Source organism: Protopterus annectens, chromosome 17.part0, assembly GCF_019279795.1.
Source record: "Protopterus annectens isolate FY-2018-M chromosome 17.part0, PAN1.0, whole genome shotgun sequence".
Taxonomy (NCBI): Eukaryota; Metazoa; Chordata; order Ceratodontiformes; family Protopteridae; genus Protopterus; species Protopterus annectens.
In genome coordinates, this window is record NC_056751.1 from 747,885,715 (window position 1) to 747,903,637 (window position 17,923).

Consider the following 17,923-nt stretch of genomic DNA (forward strand, 5'->3'; position numbering starts at 1 on the left):
AATTCACACAGATAAAACAGAACCAAAAGAACATCCACAGAAAGTTGATTCAGGTTAAAAGAAAGACACCAAACAGAAAAAAAACCCTTCCAATTGGATAAGTAGGACTTCCTAGTATTGGGTTTCCTGACTGCCAGCAGGACCCTAAGCATGTCCTCAGGAAAAAAGGTGTCTGTGGAATCAAAATCCTATCACCCACAGAGTCAATTAATGAGTTGACAGGTGGGGATGGATGAGAGATCCCTTGTTTTGTGTGAGTAGGTCTACCCTGTGAGGTAAGTTATGATGACTGCCCTTGGCTAAATGCAAAAGAGGGAACCAATGCTCTCTCGGCCAAAAGGGAGTCACCAGCAATATTTTGGGGGCATCCTGTTGAATTTTGAACAGGACTTCTGGAATGAGGGGAAGGGGAGGTGAAAGCATAAAGAAACATCTCCTTCCAAGAAAAAGAGAGGGCATCCACCTTCCACACCAGAGGACCTGGGACTCTGGCACAAAATACAGGACGTTGTCTGTTCAGTGAGAAGGCAAACAGATCTATCTGAGGAGTACCCCACTGGTAGACAATGTCCAGAAACACATCGCTGTGAAGCATCCATTCGTGAGATTGAGTTAAGGACCTGCTCAGAGTGTCTGCCACAATGTTTCAACCTCAGGGAATGTAAACTGCCTGAAGAGTCACTTGATACTGAACAGCAAGATCCCATACCAGGAGTGCCAACCAGCAAAGAAGAGATCTTGTTCTCCCTTGTTTGTTTACAGACAACAATACAGTGATTTGGTAAGTAAACACCTTGAGAGGTCCTGGGGGAAAAAAGAGGATGAAAAGCCTGAAGGGCCGACAGAAGGGCGCTCATGTCTTTGATACTGATGTGCTCCTTCTGTTGAAAAGGATACCACACCCCCTGCACATTTAGGAAGCCAAAAGCTGCAGCCCATCCCATATCTGAAGTGTCTGTGAACAGCTGCTGAGAGGGAAGAGGGGAATGAAAAGGGAGCCCTGCATTTAAGGACAACTGCTGGATCCACCAGTGGAGTTCCTTCTAGAGACAAGGTAGAAGAGGAACTTCAGATTCTAGGGGATAAGCATGCTGAAGCCAAACTGACTTCAGGAACCACTGAAAATTCTTCATGTGAAGCTTGGCCAGAAGGAGCACAGGGATGGTGGATGCCATGAAACCCAAAGCTCTCAGAAACTCCCTGTCTGTAATGGAAGTCAGAGGAAGAAGAGTTTGAAAGAAGGAGAGGAGGGTCAAGGCCTTGGCAGGGATGCCAGCAAAGGCACTGTCTGAATCCTGTAACCCAGAACAACATGGTCCTGAGAAGGAATCGGAGAAGACTTTTTGAAGTTTATTGTAAACCCCAGGCTCTGAAGAAGAGAAATGGCAAAATGGAAATTTTGCAACAGGATGCCTGAAACAGATTATCCAAGTAGGGAAATACTTGGATCCCCTGAAGCCTACAAAAAGCAATCACAGGAGCAAGGCATTTGGTGAATACCCGTTGGGCAGCAGAAAGGCCAAAGGGCAGAGCAGAGAACTGAAAATGCCTGGAAGCAACACCAAAATTCAAAAACTTCCTGAAAAGGGGATAGATTGGAATATGGAGATAAGCATCCTTGAGATCCAGAGACACCATATAAGCCTGAGAAAGGAAAAGAAGGAACAAAGTCTGAAGGAGCAACATTCAAAAAGTGGACACCTTCAGAAAAGTGTTTAGATGAAACAGGTCTAGAATTGGTCTCCAAGTACCCTCCTTTCTGGGTACTAAAAACATCCTGGAGTAAACCCCACTCCCCCTCTGGGACACACTCACCTGTTGAATAGTACCCCTGAGTCAAAACAGTCCCAAAGCACCTCTGGGGAAAAAGGAGAGTTGGTCCCAAGGGGGCTGAGAATACCCATAAAAGGGGGGGAGGGATTTCCAAACCATGAAATACCCCAGCAAATGATGGACAGAACTCAGGAATCCTGTGTAATCTTTAGTCAAACAGGAAGAGAGAAAGAGAGGTGAAGAGAAAGAGGAAAGTGGCTGGGAAGAACAGGATAGTTAGACAGCACCTGGCTTATCTGGAAAGGAAGACTTCTAAGGACCTGAAGTCTATATAGCCTTAGCAGGAGGAGCCTGCTTGCTACCCTTTCCCCCCTTATGTGGAGGGCGAGATTGCCTGCAAACAAAGGCTGGCTTATTGGATTAGTTTCTCTTAAATTTAGGAAAAGGAGAAACACACTTTTGAGTTCCTGTAAGGCCTTTTCCTTATCCTGAAGGGACTTAAATGAGCAGCAGCTTCAACAAACAAGTATTTATTATCAAGAGGGGTATCCATCAGCATATCTTTGATATCAACAAGCAAAGGTTGAAGCTGAAGCCAAGAATACCTCCTCATCACTGACCCAAAAGCAGCAGCCCTAGAAGAAGCATCTGCTGCATCATAATTATACTTAATGGAATGATGAGCCACCTGGGTGGAAGTCCCTAACAGGGAAAGAACAGAAGTTTTGCCCTCAGAGTCTGAAAGATCAGAAATAACCTGCCAAGCCTGGGATAGGAGAGCCAACACATACCTGGACATATGGGTCTGATCATTAACATCCCTAAAAGCCAAGATAGCTGAGGTGTAAATGTTCTTACCTTGCCCTTCCATGGTTCTGCTGTCTTTATCAGACGGCAGTAACTTGGGCAAAGAAAGCAATTGAGAGGTCTTGTCACAGACTACAGACACCACTGAGGGAGCAACAGCAGGACACCTGTACAAAAATTCACTGTCCTTATGTACCCTACAAAACCTATCAGGTTTCTTGGAAGTAGGGAGCTGAGAATCTGAAGCTTTTAGAGGCACTGGCAAATGCATCCAACAAAGCCGACAAACAGGAGGAACAGCAGAAGGTTTAGGAGATTCCATATGTGGAAACTCACAGTACCTCTCAAGAGACCTGAGCACAATCTCATTTAAAGAACACCATCATCCTGGAGATTGTGTCCCCAAAAGAAATCTCTTCCAAAGGAGTATCAGGACTGGTAGATTATCTGACCAACAGTCCAAAGGGCAAAGATTCTGAGAAGTGTAAGCAAGGGATTCCTCGCTAGAATCTAACTCCTCCTCAGAAGAATGCTGTTCCCTGGGTCTTTTACAGGGAGTGGAGGACCAAGGGGGAGCTGGAACCAAAATACCCTAAGGAAGTTTCAATGACATCAAAGCACTAAACAAATCCTGAGTGAAGGCCTGCCATTCACTCTGTGGATCCTTAGGGGCAGTAGAAACACGTTTAGTTTTCTGTTTTTTCTTTAAAGGGACATCTGCCTTACAAAACATGGAAGGCTCCGACCCTGGATGGCATTCAATAGTAGTAGTAAAGACTTCTTCTCCGATTAAAATCCGAGAAACATTCCTAGGACCCTCAGAAATGATCAACCATGGTTCCTCTGAACATTCAACACGGACATCTGCAAAGCCTCCTTTGACAAGCTTAAAGCCGGAATCCCTGCCAGCCTCCAACCCGGTAGCAGCACAGGAATCAGACAACAAAACTGGGCGAACCTCCAGGTATTCACTCGCCTCAGGAGAACTGTCCAGTGGAGGCTGAACAGTGGAAGATTCTGACCTAGGCTTCTTGGCCTTCTTCCATGATGGCTGTCCCTCAGGGTGGGAAGGTTCTTCAATAGAATCTTTCGCAAAAAGTTTTAAGTCGTTGATTCTCAAGATATACTGCCAAAGTAAAAGGTCTACTAAGCAGAGTTTTAAGTACAAAAGCCTGAGGACAAAATTCAGAATCCATCTCTGCATCTTCCTGTTCTTAAATCTCTTCAGGAACAGAGACATCCTTTTTCTTTTTTTCTTATTTACCAGAGACTACTCTACAAGAAGAATCAATAACCTAAATCAAACCCCAAGCCAGTCCCAGTAAACTACTCCAATCCAAATATATTTGAGCAGGAGTAAATGCATGCTTGGTATTCAGTTTCTTTTTGACAAGAAAAATGGGGCCAACTGTGTTACTAATGCAGCTGCTATTTTCCCTGGGATGGGCGAGCATTCTGACAACAGGGAAACATTCTCTTTTCCCTCTCCCAGAACCAACGAGAGTGATTCTCCTGTTGCCCACTGAGAGGACTCCAAAAGCCGCAGAGGAAACAGCAACCCCCCCTCATCCAAAGTGGCTGCAGATACTACACTACAGAGATCTAGGGAAAAAGATGAGTGGTCTGAGGTACAACCAATGGCCACAGCAGTCACCCATCCCTGGCTGTCACAAACTGCTAGTCTGTTGTGGTGGCAAAGACTGTTTACTTAACTTTTTCTTTTTGTGGCTGGGAGAAGGACTAGCCATGGGAGTGACAATCTGTTCCATGGTCAAGGCAAAAACCGTGCCTCCATCCTGAGGAAAACAAGCAGCAATGCTAGTAAAGTTTCCAGTCCACATAATAAAAGACAGCAAAAAGCACTTTCAAAACACTATGGCAGCCCAACAACTTTAAAATAAACAATTTATCCACAGAAAATAGTTTATCAATTAGATAATATTACTTTAAAACTGACATAAACAACAAGTGCTACATGTAAGAGTACTTTACAGTCTCAAGACAATCTGCTAAAACACAATGCTCCTAGCTTTAAAAAACTTTCTTGAAGAGGAAAGTCAGTAAAAAAAATAAGAAAATGTAAGTTTTTTCCCCAAAAAGAACTTACCTGCCCAGCTAAGGAAAGCAAAAGCTGACCATCAATCCTCAAAAAGCCTCAGAGGAGCGTACTCTTCGGTGACAGTAAAGCCCTGAAGAGCTTTGATCCTAAACTCGTCTTTCAGTCACCTCAGCTTGAGCTGACAGTTTGGGTGCAGGAAAAGTGCCCTGAATCTTTGGAAGCTGTCTGTCTAGTACATCCTTGGCAGTACATAACCCATACAGCTAAGGCTACTGCAGCAGTGATCAACATGAAGTACATCACTGTAGATCTGCACTCAAGATAGTTAAAGGAAATTCAGAAGGCTTCCCTATACAATCTCAGGATAAAATTCCTCGAGTTTCAGTAGGGCACATAAAAAGTCAAATGGCGTAAGGCTGAATGTTTTTCTCCATAGGAAATTATTGCCAGTGTGATTGCTAAGTGTGCGCCAGCAATGGTTCACTTTTTAGGGAGATTTCTCCCTTCTACTTGGTATGACCTCAGAGTTGGTATATATAAAGTTGGGGGATATATGGGGCTTGTACTTCATATTAGGGGCAGGTGCATCTGGAGCATTTCTCTGTGGACCTCCGCTGAAAATAGGCTCGGTCAACAAATGTTAAATAAACAAAAAAATTCAAGGTAATGTCAGTAAAGGTAATGGCCCAATTGCTTTAATGACATCAAGAATCCACAGATGGGCTTTAATTATTTATTTATTTTACATTTGTTAACCAGGAAAGTCTAACTGAGGTAAAACTAGCCCTCTTTCAGCAGAGGCCCAGGGAGAAAAGCTTTCAAAAATATTATACAATTAGAATTAAAAAAATACAGATACAATATACAAACAAAAAAAAATACAAAATCACATTCTGAGGTGCTAATTTCTGGTATTAACAACATTAAATAATTATGTATTCACATATCATAATAGTTAACATGTTGGAAATATGAGAAAAGACTTAAGCATGCAGTCAAAGAAATAGTTACATTTAAAACATTTTTTTTTTGGGGTAGAAGTTTAGAGAAGGTATTTAGAAAAGAGAAGAGTTTGAATAAAGAATAATACGTTTTAGTTAAATGGAGCCGACAGGCAAAAGGGAAGTTAGGGATGTCGAAAAGGTGGAGAGTATAGGATAATGGTTTGGAAAAGTGTTTAACCGATAGGTAGCTGTGGGGATGGGGAACTATTTTATGTTGGGTGTAAACAGAGGCAGAGGCAGGTTTAATGTTTACTTGCACATGTAAGTCGACCAAGGATGCCTAATGTAAGAAAAAAAAACAGTCCATGGAAACTCATCAAGATAAACATCTAATATTAGTTCAGTTTAAAAAATAATCAGTTGTGACATGCTCAAGTCTAACACTTTGGCTTGTGTTTTTTGAGGGTATGAAAATTACACAGATACACCACTATTTAAATATGATGCAGTACTATAACCAATGAGAAAACTGTTACTACAAGGTGAGTGTCCAATAAGTACGCAGGCAAATGCTTGTCAGATATCACTTTATTCAAAAAAATACCTATTAAAAATGTGAACAACATGATTCTTTTATAATTACTTAATAGTATAACTCCTCTTTCTGTCTTTAACTTGACCTACAACTCAAAAGTCTCTCTTCATCTAGTCCATCTACCCAGTTAAAGTCAGTAAGTTCAGCTGTGAAATGCTGTAAAGTAAAATGCAGCACTACAAAACAGTACATAATCACACTGTGACACCCCTGCACTGCCCCAGTAATCAAGGAGTCTCAATCCTCACCACTGGCAACAGCTAGGGGGCGTACACACAGGGAGGATGACAAGTACACACACAGTAAAGTGCAATTTTCCTTAACAGCACACAGAGATCACAGTCAGTCTGGGGCTGGTTTCTCCCACTTTCTCCAAAGCCCCAATAACACTCCCCATTGGCACAGCTATAGGGTTAGCCGAGTGGCCAAGCCAAGACCTCCAGCATCCTCTCTGTCCAACCAGTGCTTCATGCCCCTGCCAAAGTAGCTGACACACACATACACTGAGATTTGACGCACACACACACACACACACACACACACCTAGGAAAGGCTGGCACAGGTTTACTAGCTATGTCCCCTTTTGCCAAGACTATAAGGTAGTTCTAGCTGCCACCAACCACCCTTATCAGCTACTATAAGGCACTTACAAAGGGTGTTCAATCCTACTGTGTAATTAATCCAAATGGCAGTTTTGACGAAGCAAGGATATTGGAGTGGCCTGTACAGTGTCACCATATACATATGCAAGTACTCAACAGCTTAAATATGTCTCACAAATATCAGCCACCAAGATAGGTTTAAATATATTTAACAATAAATAAAAGAACAAGACAATACTCAGAAAACAAACACAGTTACTTCAGTGCTCAAAATCACAAGAAATATTTTAAAACAATATTGCAGGACAGTCTCAAATAAATACAGAAAACATCTAAACTAATCATTACTATTTCTATCTATATCTAAGAGAGATACTATGCCCCAAGTATTACTTACAGCCAGGCAAGTGCAGATGATGATGATGAGTGGATGTTTCCAAGTCAAAGACAAAATACAAAATGCACAGTCTCTCGCTGAGAGAGTTCTTAAATTAATATCACATTTTACTGCTGGGTTGGCCTGGATTTTTGTTACCTAACTTCAGTTCCGAGGCTAAAACAGAAACTAATAGAATTTTAACATCTCTGTTAAAAATACACATCCCTCAGATGTTTGCCAGATCTTGGAAGTCATAAAGCACTTTACATTTCAAACCTAGTAATTACTTTTCTTTTAAGACAATAGAAAAACTTCTAGCTCTAGACATTGTGTCTGCTGTTGAATTGAAACTGAGAGAGAATATCTTTTGTTTATGGCCCAGCTATAAGTAACTTCACGTCACCTATTCTTAGGTTTTGCAGGTTAATCTTCTATGTTTCAGCAGGGTATGCTGTGGTTACCCTTCTTGAAGCTCAGTACATAACATACAGTTCTGTATAAATCATATTAATATTCACAAATGACAGAATTGTTTACAAAATTCCAGATAGCTGGGCTGGCAGAGTGACACAGACTTGTGACTATACATACATCACGGAGTTTATATCCTGTAAAACCACAAAAAGAATGCCAATGCTGTGTAAAAGAAGGAAAACACATAATAGAGCTGCAGCACAGGCAATGTTTAATAGCTTTTGTCTCAAATCTTAACAGACTTCTTCAAAACATGATGTCTGTTAAGATTTTGGATGGATGAAAGCAGTTAAACTAGTCTAGCAGTTGACCTGGCTTAGAGGATTAAGGAGCAGTTACTAACTTATTTCCTGTGGTCAAGGAACATGTGGACATAAGCTGATTTAAGTATATTTTCTGCACTTATTTAAGATTTGAGTGAGTAAATATAGTGTGTCTTGCATTCAGTAAATATTGTGTGTGTCTCTGAATCTCTGCAGTAGTTCCCCACCCCCCTCCCTGTTTCTTGCTGTGGTGTTAATCTTGGGTGGCTTTGGAACTGCCCGCCCCTGCTGTAAATCTCTCTTTGCACACTCCTCCTGGACCTATCTCATTCGCTCACTCAACTGAGTACAGTGAGATCATATTTTGATTTTGGATACTCTTACCAGTCCCATCTCCTCTGCAGTGTACAGAGAGAGCACTTGGGAAGGGCATTCCTCTATAGTATCTTAATCTGCTCTTAATCTGCTCTGTTTCCTCTATCTCAAAAAAAAAAAAAAATTTCTGCCTTACTGTATTTGTGTTTCTTCCTACTTTATTACCTTATTTTGCTTTTGCCTCTTTTAACATTTTAAAGTGCAACCTGTGTGTTGAGACAGTCTTACAAGACTAAAGTGTAGCTATCATTCTAAGTCTTTTGGATTAAGCACTTGGGCTTCAGACCAGTTGTTTTACATTAGGAAGGTTTGTGGCCTGCACTGTGGTGGCAGGACAGGTAACTTACATCCTTCTAAGTTGGGAACTGCTGATTGAGGGCTCAGTGTCTGTTATTCTAAAAGTGTATTAGTTCTGGTTTAAGCACTTGGGCTTCAGACCAGTTATTTTACATTAAGAAGGTTCGTGGTCTGCACTCTTGTGGGAGGAGAGGCTGGACTCTGCCCTTCTGAGCTGGGAATTTCTGGTTAAAGACTTATTAGTGCCTGCATATTTGAACTGTTTCTTACTGAAATTGGTACACCTTGTTTGCTGTAGCATAGACTAGATCCAGACCTGCTGAATCTAGCTTTGTTTGTATGCTTGTTGTTTGTTTGCTTGTTATTTCCCTGAAACGCTAATTCAACCTAAAACATGGCTTTTCAGCGCTTCTGTGGATCCCTAGTGATATCTGCATTGCTTACTGTACTTATTTCCTTGTTTCACTTGAAAGAAAGTTACTGTTTGTCGTTTTTGCATTTAAGTTACCTGTTTGCATTTAAGTTACCTGGCACTTGCTCACTAAAGCAATTATATAAGTCAGCACTAAAAATTAAAAGCACTACACCCTCACAAACTCCCTTGAGTACCTTGTTCCCACTAGCCCTTTTTTTCAATTATAAAGGAATTCCCAATACTATTCTAGCATGTCCAAAGGTCAGTTGTCAATCTCCTCTCCGGTCCAACTGGTGAATCTGGGAATCTTGAGGCAATGTTACAACTGCCTCATGTACACAGACAACCCTCTCCTCCTCCCAACAAATTCCAACACATGTGAGAGATGCAACCATATAGCCATACTGGAGGCTAAGCTCTCTCAACTCAGTACTGGCGAAAACAGTCAGGAGGAGAAGGAAACCACACTCACTACAATTCCAGTCTCACATAGACCTACCACGAAAGCAAACCAAACACAAACACACAAAAACATACTCTGAGGCTCTAAATAAAAATCTGACTAAGCAGCAGAGACCTCCAAAGCAGACACCCAAGCAACCGCTACCCCAAAACAAAACACGTGCAACACATAGCTCACAAAGCCAGTGTGCCAAACAGTCACAGCCCTTAAAGCTAAACAACACACCTGATACACTTGTAATAGGTGACTCTATCGTCAGGCACACTGACGTCCCACTCACCAGGCTGAACAAGGAGAAGGTCACAGTGAGCTGCCTTTCGGGTGCTAGGATCCACCACATAACACAAGCACTCAGGTCACTCCAAGGCAAGTACAAATATGACTCTGTCATTGTCCATGCTGGTGTGAATGACCTGAGACTTACCTCCCTGGACTACATGAAAAGAGACATAGAGGAGCTCTCTGAGCATGTAGCCCAGGCCGGTATGACACTGACCTTGAGTAGCATCTTACCCTCATCAAGAATGATGCCACAACATGAAGACAAGATGATCAATTTCAAAAATTGGCTTAAGTACTGGTGTCATTCAAAGGGGATCCAATGCCCGTCAGCTTGGGATGACATGCTCGACAAGCCACGATGCTTCGCTAGGGACGGCTTGCACCTGTCACCCTGGGCTTTCGGATATTGGCAAAGGCTCTTGCGACCCCCATAATGCCTTTTTTAGGCAAGGCTCCAAAGACAAACCCACCTCCATAGGTATCACAAGGGATAAGAAACTAAGAGCAATGCTACTCAACGCCAGAAGTCTAAACCTCCAGATGCACGCACTCGAAACTCTCCTTAGCATGGAGAACATCAATATCTGTGCAGTAACAGAAACCTGGTTCAAGGCTCCCGAAAGCACCCCAGCACTACCAGGTTATACCTCATACCATGCTTTCCAGCCCCAAAACTTGGACCAAACCACAAAAGGAGGGGGAGTATCAATATTCAAAGATACCCACACCTCCAGGTTGGTGGCACAGCACTAAGCATCAGAGACTATCCATGTGCAACTAACAGTGGGTAAAACTGCCTTCCAGTTTATAGCCTGCTACAGACCACCCTCCCAAACCCAGGAACCCCACTCGGCCTTTCTGAGAACACTGGAAAATATGAAGGTCTCTCCAAACACCATTATATTGGGCGACTTCAACTACCCAAACATAGACTGGGAGCATTACTCTAGCTCCAACACCCTAGCCCAAAGGTTCCTAGAATTTATAAACTCAAATGCTATGGAACAACTTGTTACCACTCCCACAAGAGGGGAAAACATACTGGGCCTGATCATCACCAACATGGGGACTCTATGCTCCAGACCAGAAGTGTATCCCTCATTGGTAAGATCAGACCATAAACTAATCTCACTGGATATTCACATCCCGACTCCACCCCCTGCCCTGAAAACCAGAGTGAAAAACTTCTCTAATGCAAATTTCACACTCCTCAAAACCGAGGTGGAATCCTTCAAAGCCCCACGGGCCTGTGGAAAATACAGCCTAGACCGCAGAATCCTTTATAAATGCATTCTATGAACACCTTCAGGAATGCATGGATCATGCAATCCCAAATAAAACCAAGTCCCAATCCTCCAAAGGCAGACGTCCTGTCTGGTGGACCCCAGCCATAAACAAACTATACAATAGAAGGAGGAAGCTACTACATGATAAAGCAAAATCCCAAAAAGGGAAGGCATCTCTGATCAGTATTAGCAAAAAACTACGGGCACTCATAAAATCATCTAAGGCCAGCTTCGAGAGAAAAATTGCACAGGACATCAAGGATAATCACAAGGCTTTCTTTAGTTATGTTAGGAACCTGGGTGGGAATTCCCAGATATGTTCAGAAATAGTCCAAAATGACAAAAAATACACCAAACCCACAGACATTGCCAACATCCTAGCTGACAGGTTCAGCGCAAACCCCCCCCCCACCAAAAGGGCAAATATCTATCCCAGCAGAGTGCTGCCCCCCTGACATCTCAGATGCTCAGGTAAGAGCTGTCCTCTCCAAAGCAAAAAACACAGCATCAATGGGACCAGAAGGTGTCCCGGGCTGTGTCCTACATGAACTCCAAGAAGAGCTAAACCCAAACATAAAACTACTGTTCAATCTCAGCCTTACTACAGGATATGTACCCAAAGAGTGGCGTACAGCAACAGTGGTCCCTCTCCACAAAGGTGGTGCCTCAACGGATCCTGGAAACTATCGCCCCATAAGCCTGACTAGCTTGGTCTGCATAGCTATGGAAAGGATCATCATGGACCTCATAAATAAAGATATTGGGGACCTACAGACACTGGATCCTACCCAGTTCGGCTTTGTTAAGGGCAGATCCTGCCTCTTAAACCTGGTCAATTTCTTTGAAACAGTCACCAAGGCCATTGACGAGGGGAAGGTGGTCCACACAGCCTACCTGGACCTCGCAAAAGCCTTCGATACAATACCCAACTCGGGCATTATAGATAAGCTCACCAGCTTAAACATAAACCCCTATGTCACTAGATGGGTTGCAAACTGGATCAAGGACAGAACCCACATGGTTAGAATTGCTGGAGCCATGTCAGACTCCAAACCAGTTACAAGTGGCGTCCCACAAGGCTCAGTCCTGGGACCTCTCTTGTTCGGTATATATTTCTCGGAGGTACAGGCCAACACAGAAGGACTGTGGCTGACCAAGTTTGCAGATGACTGCAAACTGGGCGCCATAATCGACACTCCAGCCGACACAAGCATCCTCCAAAAGGACCTCATAGAAACAGACAACTGGTGCCAGAGCCATGGCCTCAAGCTAAACGCCAAAAGTGTATAGTCATCCCTTTGGCAAAACAAAGTGCCCACAAATTACCACATAGGTGGTAATCCATTAAGTACAGAAGAAGTAATTAGGGACCTGGGGACCCAAGTTGATAGCAATCTCTCATTTGACAACCACGTGACCAAAGTGGTTAGAAAAACATTTTATATAGCCCACCTAATCATGAAGGGATTCACATCTAGATCAGGGGAGGTCATCGTACCTCTTTACTCATCCTTCATCAGGCCCATAATTGAGTACAATGCCCCTTTTGGAATGTACCTTACCAGACACCTGCAGCAACTGGAAAGACCCCAAAAGTACCTCACCAAGAGGATCAAAGGGCTCAAACAGATGCCATATGCTGCCCGGTTAAAGAAACTCCAGCTCTACTCAGTGGTATACCACCTGCTCAGAGGTGATCTGTGCCTGACGTATAAAGCCATGTCCAACCTGGAACTAATGGACATGCTGCACCTCAGAAAATCCAAATCCCATCGAGCTACGCGCTCGAGAGACTTGAACCTCAGCACTGAAATAAATAGGACATGCTGGAGGGACAGATTCATAATCCAGCGGCTCCCTTCACTCTGGAATAAAATCCCAGTCCAGGTTAGGCAGAGTCCCTCATTGACTCTCTTCAAGAGGAATCTTGATGAGTGGATGGGAGATTGTAGGTTTACCCCGGGTATCACTTCTGTGTCACTGTTAGACAGAGGCACAGTATACTAACTTCGAAAAAGGGCATAGCAAAATTAATTTAAAATGGGTGGGGAAAGCCAAACACACTCTGGCTAGGCTTATAAATGCCCTAGGGCAGATAGCCTAGTATGAACCTATGAACCTAAGGTTCAATGCCCTCAGTCTCCACTGACTTAACTGTATGTCTGATGTCTGTTACAACTTTGGATGAAAGCACCTAAACTAGTCTAGCAGTTGGCTTGGCTTAGCGCATCAATGAGCTGTTAATAACCCATTTCCTGTGGTCCACAGGTGCAAGGTTTCATTCCCTCAGTCTCCATTGACTGACTGTGCGACTCTGAGCAAATCACTTAATCGGACAGAATAGTCGGGCTGAGCGTAAAAAGGTCCATGGAGATCAGTGCTTTACCCCAAAAAACAAATACAATAAACATTATATTTCCTGTGCTGCAGCTCTGTCATGTGGTTTTTGGTTTTGATAGTATATCCTGTCTTGAGAAAGAGAGATACAGATTTTTTTGCAGCTGTATCATAAATGAAGTCTGATTTTGGCTATAATCATGGTAAATTATTTTCAGTCTGCGAAAAGGACAGGCAGGGGTCACTCCAGCCTTCATTTCCCAAATCAGTCTGACACATTCATTCCAACACTTTGATACAGTTTTTCCCACTCCATGCTCAGACAACTTATCCATTTCTCTTGAAATTTTCTCTCAGATTCTGAAAGCTGACGAAACATGCATATATGAAATAAACATTTGTAGCATTATTAAACATTTTATAATATCAAAGTGACTTACCATATTTGGAGTTTAACTGCTATGCCATCAATTGTTATTGTTTTTACTTTAAAATCAATACCTACAAGAGAAAATGATCACTTAAATACAGAAACATCTAAAAATGAAATATACACAGTACTGTATGATTTTAAATTAAATGGAGTTTTATTAAGACCTTAACTTAAACTATCTGATTTTTTTATATAAATACATAAAGACAGATATAAACATACAGTGATTTTCACTATATTACATGCTACAAGTACTGGAAAGTTAAAATGACAGTCTGTCTCTTTTAATTAAATACCTATAATTTTAAATGTAAGCTTTTTATAGTCACAAAGTTATAACTGTAAAACTCTACTGTACATTCAGGATGTAAATGCAAGGGTAAGCACTAATAAAGAGCATGTGGCAATGCTTTACATGGAATTTTAATTAACTTTGGCCTGGATTTATTAATTCCTATACTAAGTGTACACCATTCTGAATGACGACAGCACAAGCATAACCCCCGCCTTATTTCTCCTAATTTTAGTTTTCTTAGAGGATGCAGCAGTGGTCAGCAGCCAGGGTTGAGATGGTGTTGTTGGGCAGGGAGAGCAGGATGGAGAGGAGCAGATACATTCAAAGTGCAGCTGTCTAGTAAAAGTTGCAAACTACCTCATAGAGGTAGTGTGTGTTATTGAGACTGGTGTGGTTGTGTTTATATATATATATATATATATATATATATATATATATATATATATACATACATACATATGTTTACTGGTTTGGACCCCTAGGCAATTATGCAGGTATTTGCAGATGGGTGGCAGAGGTACCTGTCGTGAGAGTTTGTGATCCCTGGGTCATCTAGGCAATAATGCAGGTATTTGCGGATGGGTGGCAGAGGTACCTGGCGTGAGCGTTTGTGATCCCTGGGTCAGAGGTGGTGAGGTTCCTGCCAGGAGTGGAAGACATAAGGGTATCTAAGGTCATGGATGTCCCAAGAAGGGGGAAGGGTGCCAGTGTGTGGAAGACATAAGGGTATCCAAGGTCATGGATGTCCCAAGTAAGGGGGAGTGTGCCAGTGTGCAGATGAGAATGGAGTGCTGTAGCTGGGTATTGAGAAGAGGATGCTGGGTAGTGGTGCAAACCAGCAGTGAATGGGGTAAAGTGGTGCAGCTGAGCAGAAACAGCACTGCTGGTGTGGTCTGGGACCCTGAAATGCTGTCAGCAGTGGAAAAATTCAGAGGAGTCTCCTAGTGATTGGGTGTATGGGGGAACCTGACAGTATTTATGTAATGGGCAGGACCACTTGGGCACACTGGCAACCAGCTACAAATAGCTGCATACATGCCAAATGGGTGTGACTACAGTCCATGGAGTTGAACAGTGTTGTGGGTCCAACCCTGGTGGAGACAGACCCATGCAAGTTCAAAGGAGGATGACAGCCTCTCAGTGACTGGGAAGGGAATGCATGGTACTACACCCCATCCAGTTACAGTAACCACAGTACTACACATAGCATTCATTGCTATGCACCTCACTGTTGTGTGTGTGCAAACATATGCACCTATACACAATATGCATAGCAATCACCATTTGTACAACATATATGTCTTGTAATGCTATGGAGTGTATAGGTCACATGAAACACATTGGGTATGTGTGATGTTTAATGTTGAAGTTGTGTTGTAGCATGCCATGTTATGGCTGGCACTGGCATGTACACAATATGTCCTACACTCACCATAACCTCTGTATATGGCTATATTGAGCAATGGTATTCCATCAGGTATACATGCACCACTCATCCTGTGTGTATACATAGCATGCATGTGCTAAACCTGTGTCCACATTTATCTGCTAAAGACACAGATGCTCTAATCAGAAATGGATATCTATGTGACACACAGATACACATGCAGCCATGGTATGTATACCTGTGAGTGATGGTGCACAGGACATTGCAGAGCTTTCGATACTTGCACAGCAATGTTGTGAACATGTACACATTGCGTTCCTGGGTGAGGCCAATCACTGAACAACAACACACATGCATCAAAGTCATGTATACTGTTATTAGCAAGGACAGCCTACACTCGCACTGCATGCTGTTGAGCAACACACGTCCTGCATGCTGACACGTGTGATATGACTGTTTGGCTTGTGATACTGTACCCCACCATCAACCGCTATTGAGTATGTTCTGGATTGCTGGTGGTGTGTGTGTGTGTGTGTCTGTTTAAGTGAGGAATGTATTTGTGTGCATGTGTTCCAACATCATGTACAGGTCGTAAAGTGCGTTTCTTGTCTTCCTCTCACAGGTGCTGAGGTTGGACTGGTTCACTGCACCAGGGAACCTGATGTCACTGAGCAAAATAGTGATGATGAGGATAGGTGTGTTGAGGCACAGGCATGTTTGCCAGGGTCTGTCATTGGGCCAACAATCGACAGAACACTGAGCAAAATAGTGATGATGAGGATAGGTGTGTTGAGGCACAGGCATGTTTGCCAGGGTCTGTCATTGGGCCAACAATCGACAGAACACAAGTTTCCACCCCATCCATCCACACAGTCATACTGCCAATACATCCATCACCAATGCCCTTAGCTGAGGGACAGTGTACAGTCGGCATTGGCCAGGACAGTGTGGTATCTGTGGCACATGCAACCCAACACAGCAGCCATACCCAGATGTCTGGAAGGGTACCACATAGGCAGATATCCAGGGGTTCTTGTCAGAGCACTGCTGCTCATCATCCCCCTGGCAGACGTGCCACAGGTCTTACAACCTCACGCATGTTCCAGGCTGTCAAGGAGGCACGTAGGGAACAGTACACCAGACAGGGACTAAGGGCACAGAGGGCACATAATACCGCTGTAATTGACAGCATCCATGACCTAGCAGGTGCCATCCATAATTACAATGAGGTCACTGATAGACGGGGTGAGACATTAGCTGTCCTCCGCAATGTCGTGTCCATGTGTCAGGACAGTGCTGGACGGTTGAGACGTCGACGTGGACGTATGCCAGCAACATCTGCAGCTGGCAGTCGCCACGGATGTTCCTTAAGTCACAGCCGCTCCCGTAGTGCCAGTACCAGCCCCAGCAATGTTGGGGGAGGGCTGTCCATAGACCGTCCTAGAAGACCACGTGCACGTGGCTCTGGACAGTTCCAGCAGGGACCTGGGTCCAGTGAACATCTGTCCACTTCTGAGGATAGTACCCAGTCTGGCTTAGTACCTGATACTGTCAGTAGCACACCTGCCAGGCACAGGTACCATGTCCGTGGCCAGAGACTGTGATCTGTAAAGCCTGGCAGGTACAGTCTGTGGCTGTCCCACAAACCCCCATATATGGCAGCCACATGGTGGAACTGTGTGCATGCAGACACACACACACATAAAACAGACACCTAGGGCTAACACATACCCACACACATTACATCAACACTGGCCCATAGCAGTACTCTTGGCCCTCACACACACACACACACACACACACACACACACATGTCGATTGTATGGCTCAATGTAGGTCTCTGGCAAACCAACAACACACCCTGTGCATATGATGACACCTGTGCCACCTCCTGTCATCTGTAACATTGATGCAGGAACAGGTTACCATGGTGCTGATGCACAGGGTGACTTTACAGCAGCATAGTAATGCTAGCATGTTTGTTAGCATGTTGTCAGCAGTAGAGTATAATGATATCCTTGAAGGTGTAGCTGAGCAGGCATGATGCATTAAAGCTATGATTGTCAATGTAGTATTGTTTACACTAGTGTTAGTTCCAATAGTGTACTGTCTGCCCACGTGCCACTTGGCTGATGTGTGTAGTATTGGCAGCATGTGTTAGAGAGTGGACAGTACATGTGGGATGTGTGTAGCACAGATTCGCAGGTGTACATCTGTGAACATGGTGGAGGTGCACTGTCTGCATGTACATGCATAGTGGACACATGGGCAGGGAGATGCCCTGTGTTACACAGTAACACTCCATAGTTTCTATTGGTGGCCAGTATGCATTGTACTACACACATTTTGGAACTACGTGTGTATGACATGGTTTGACACTGTGCTGTGGGTGATACTGTTACTATCTGTCATTGTTTTGCATTCTGGTAGTATACATAACCTCAACAGCATGACCAT

The 17,923-nt window shown here is 43.4% G+C and overlaps 1 protein-coding gene across 1 annotated transcript in view; it reads right to left on the reverse strand.

Moving 5' to 3' along the window:
* The window catches only part of LOC122791507 (ras-related protein Rab-10-like), a 314,823-nt gene that overhangs the window by 236,623 nt on the left and 60,277 nt on the right, over positions 1–17,923 (reverse strand). The window contains exon 2 of the mRNA XM_044059249.1: positions 13,792–13,852. Within this exon, the coding sequence (XP_043915184.1) occupies positions 13,792–13,852 (61 nt within the window). The remainder of the gene's footprint in view (positions 1–13,791; positions 13,853–17,923) is intronic.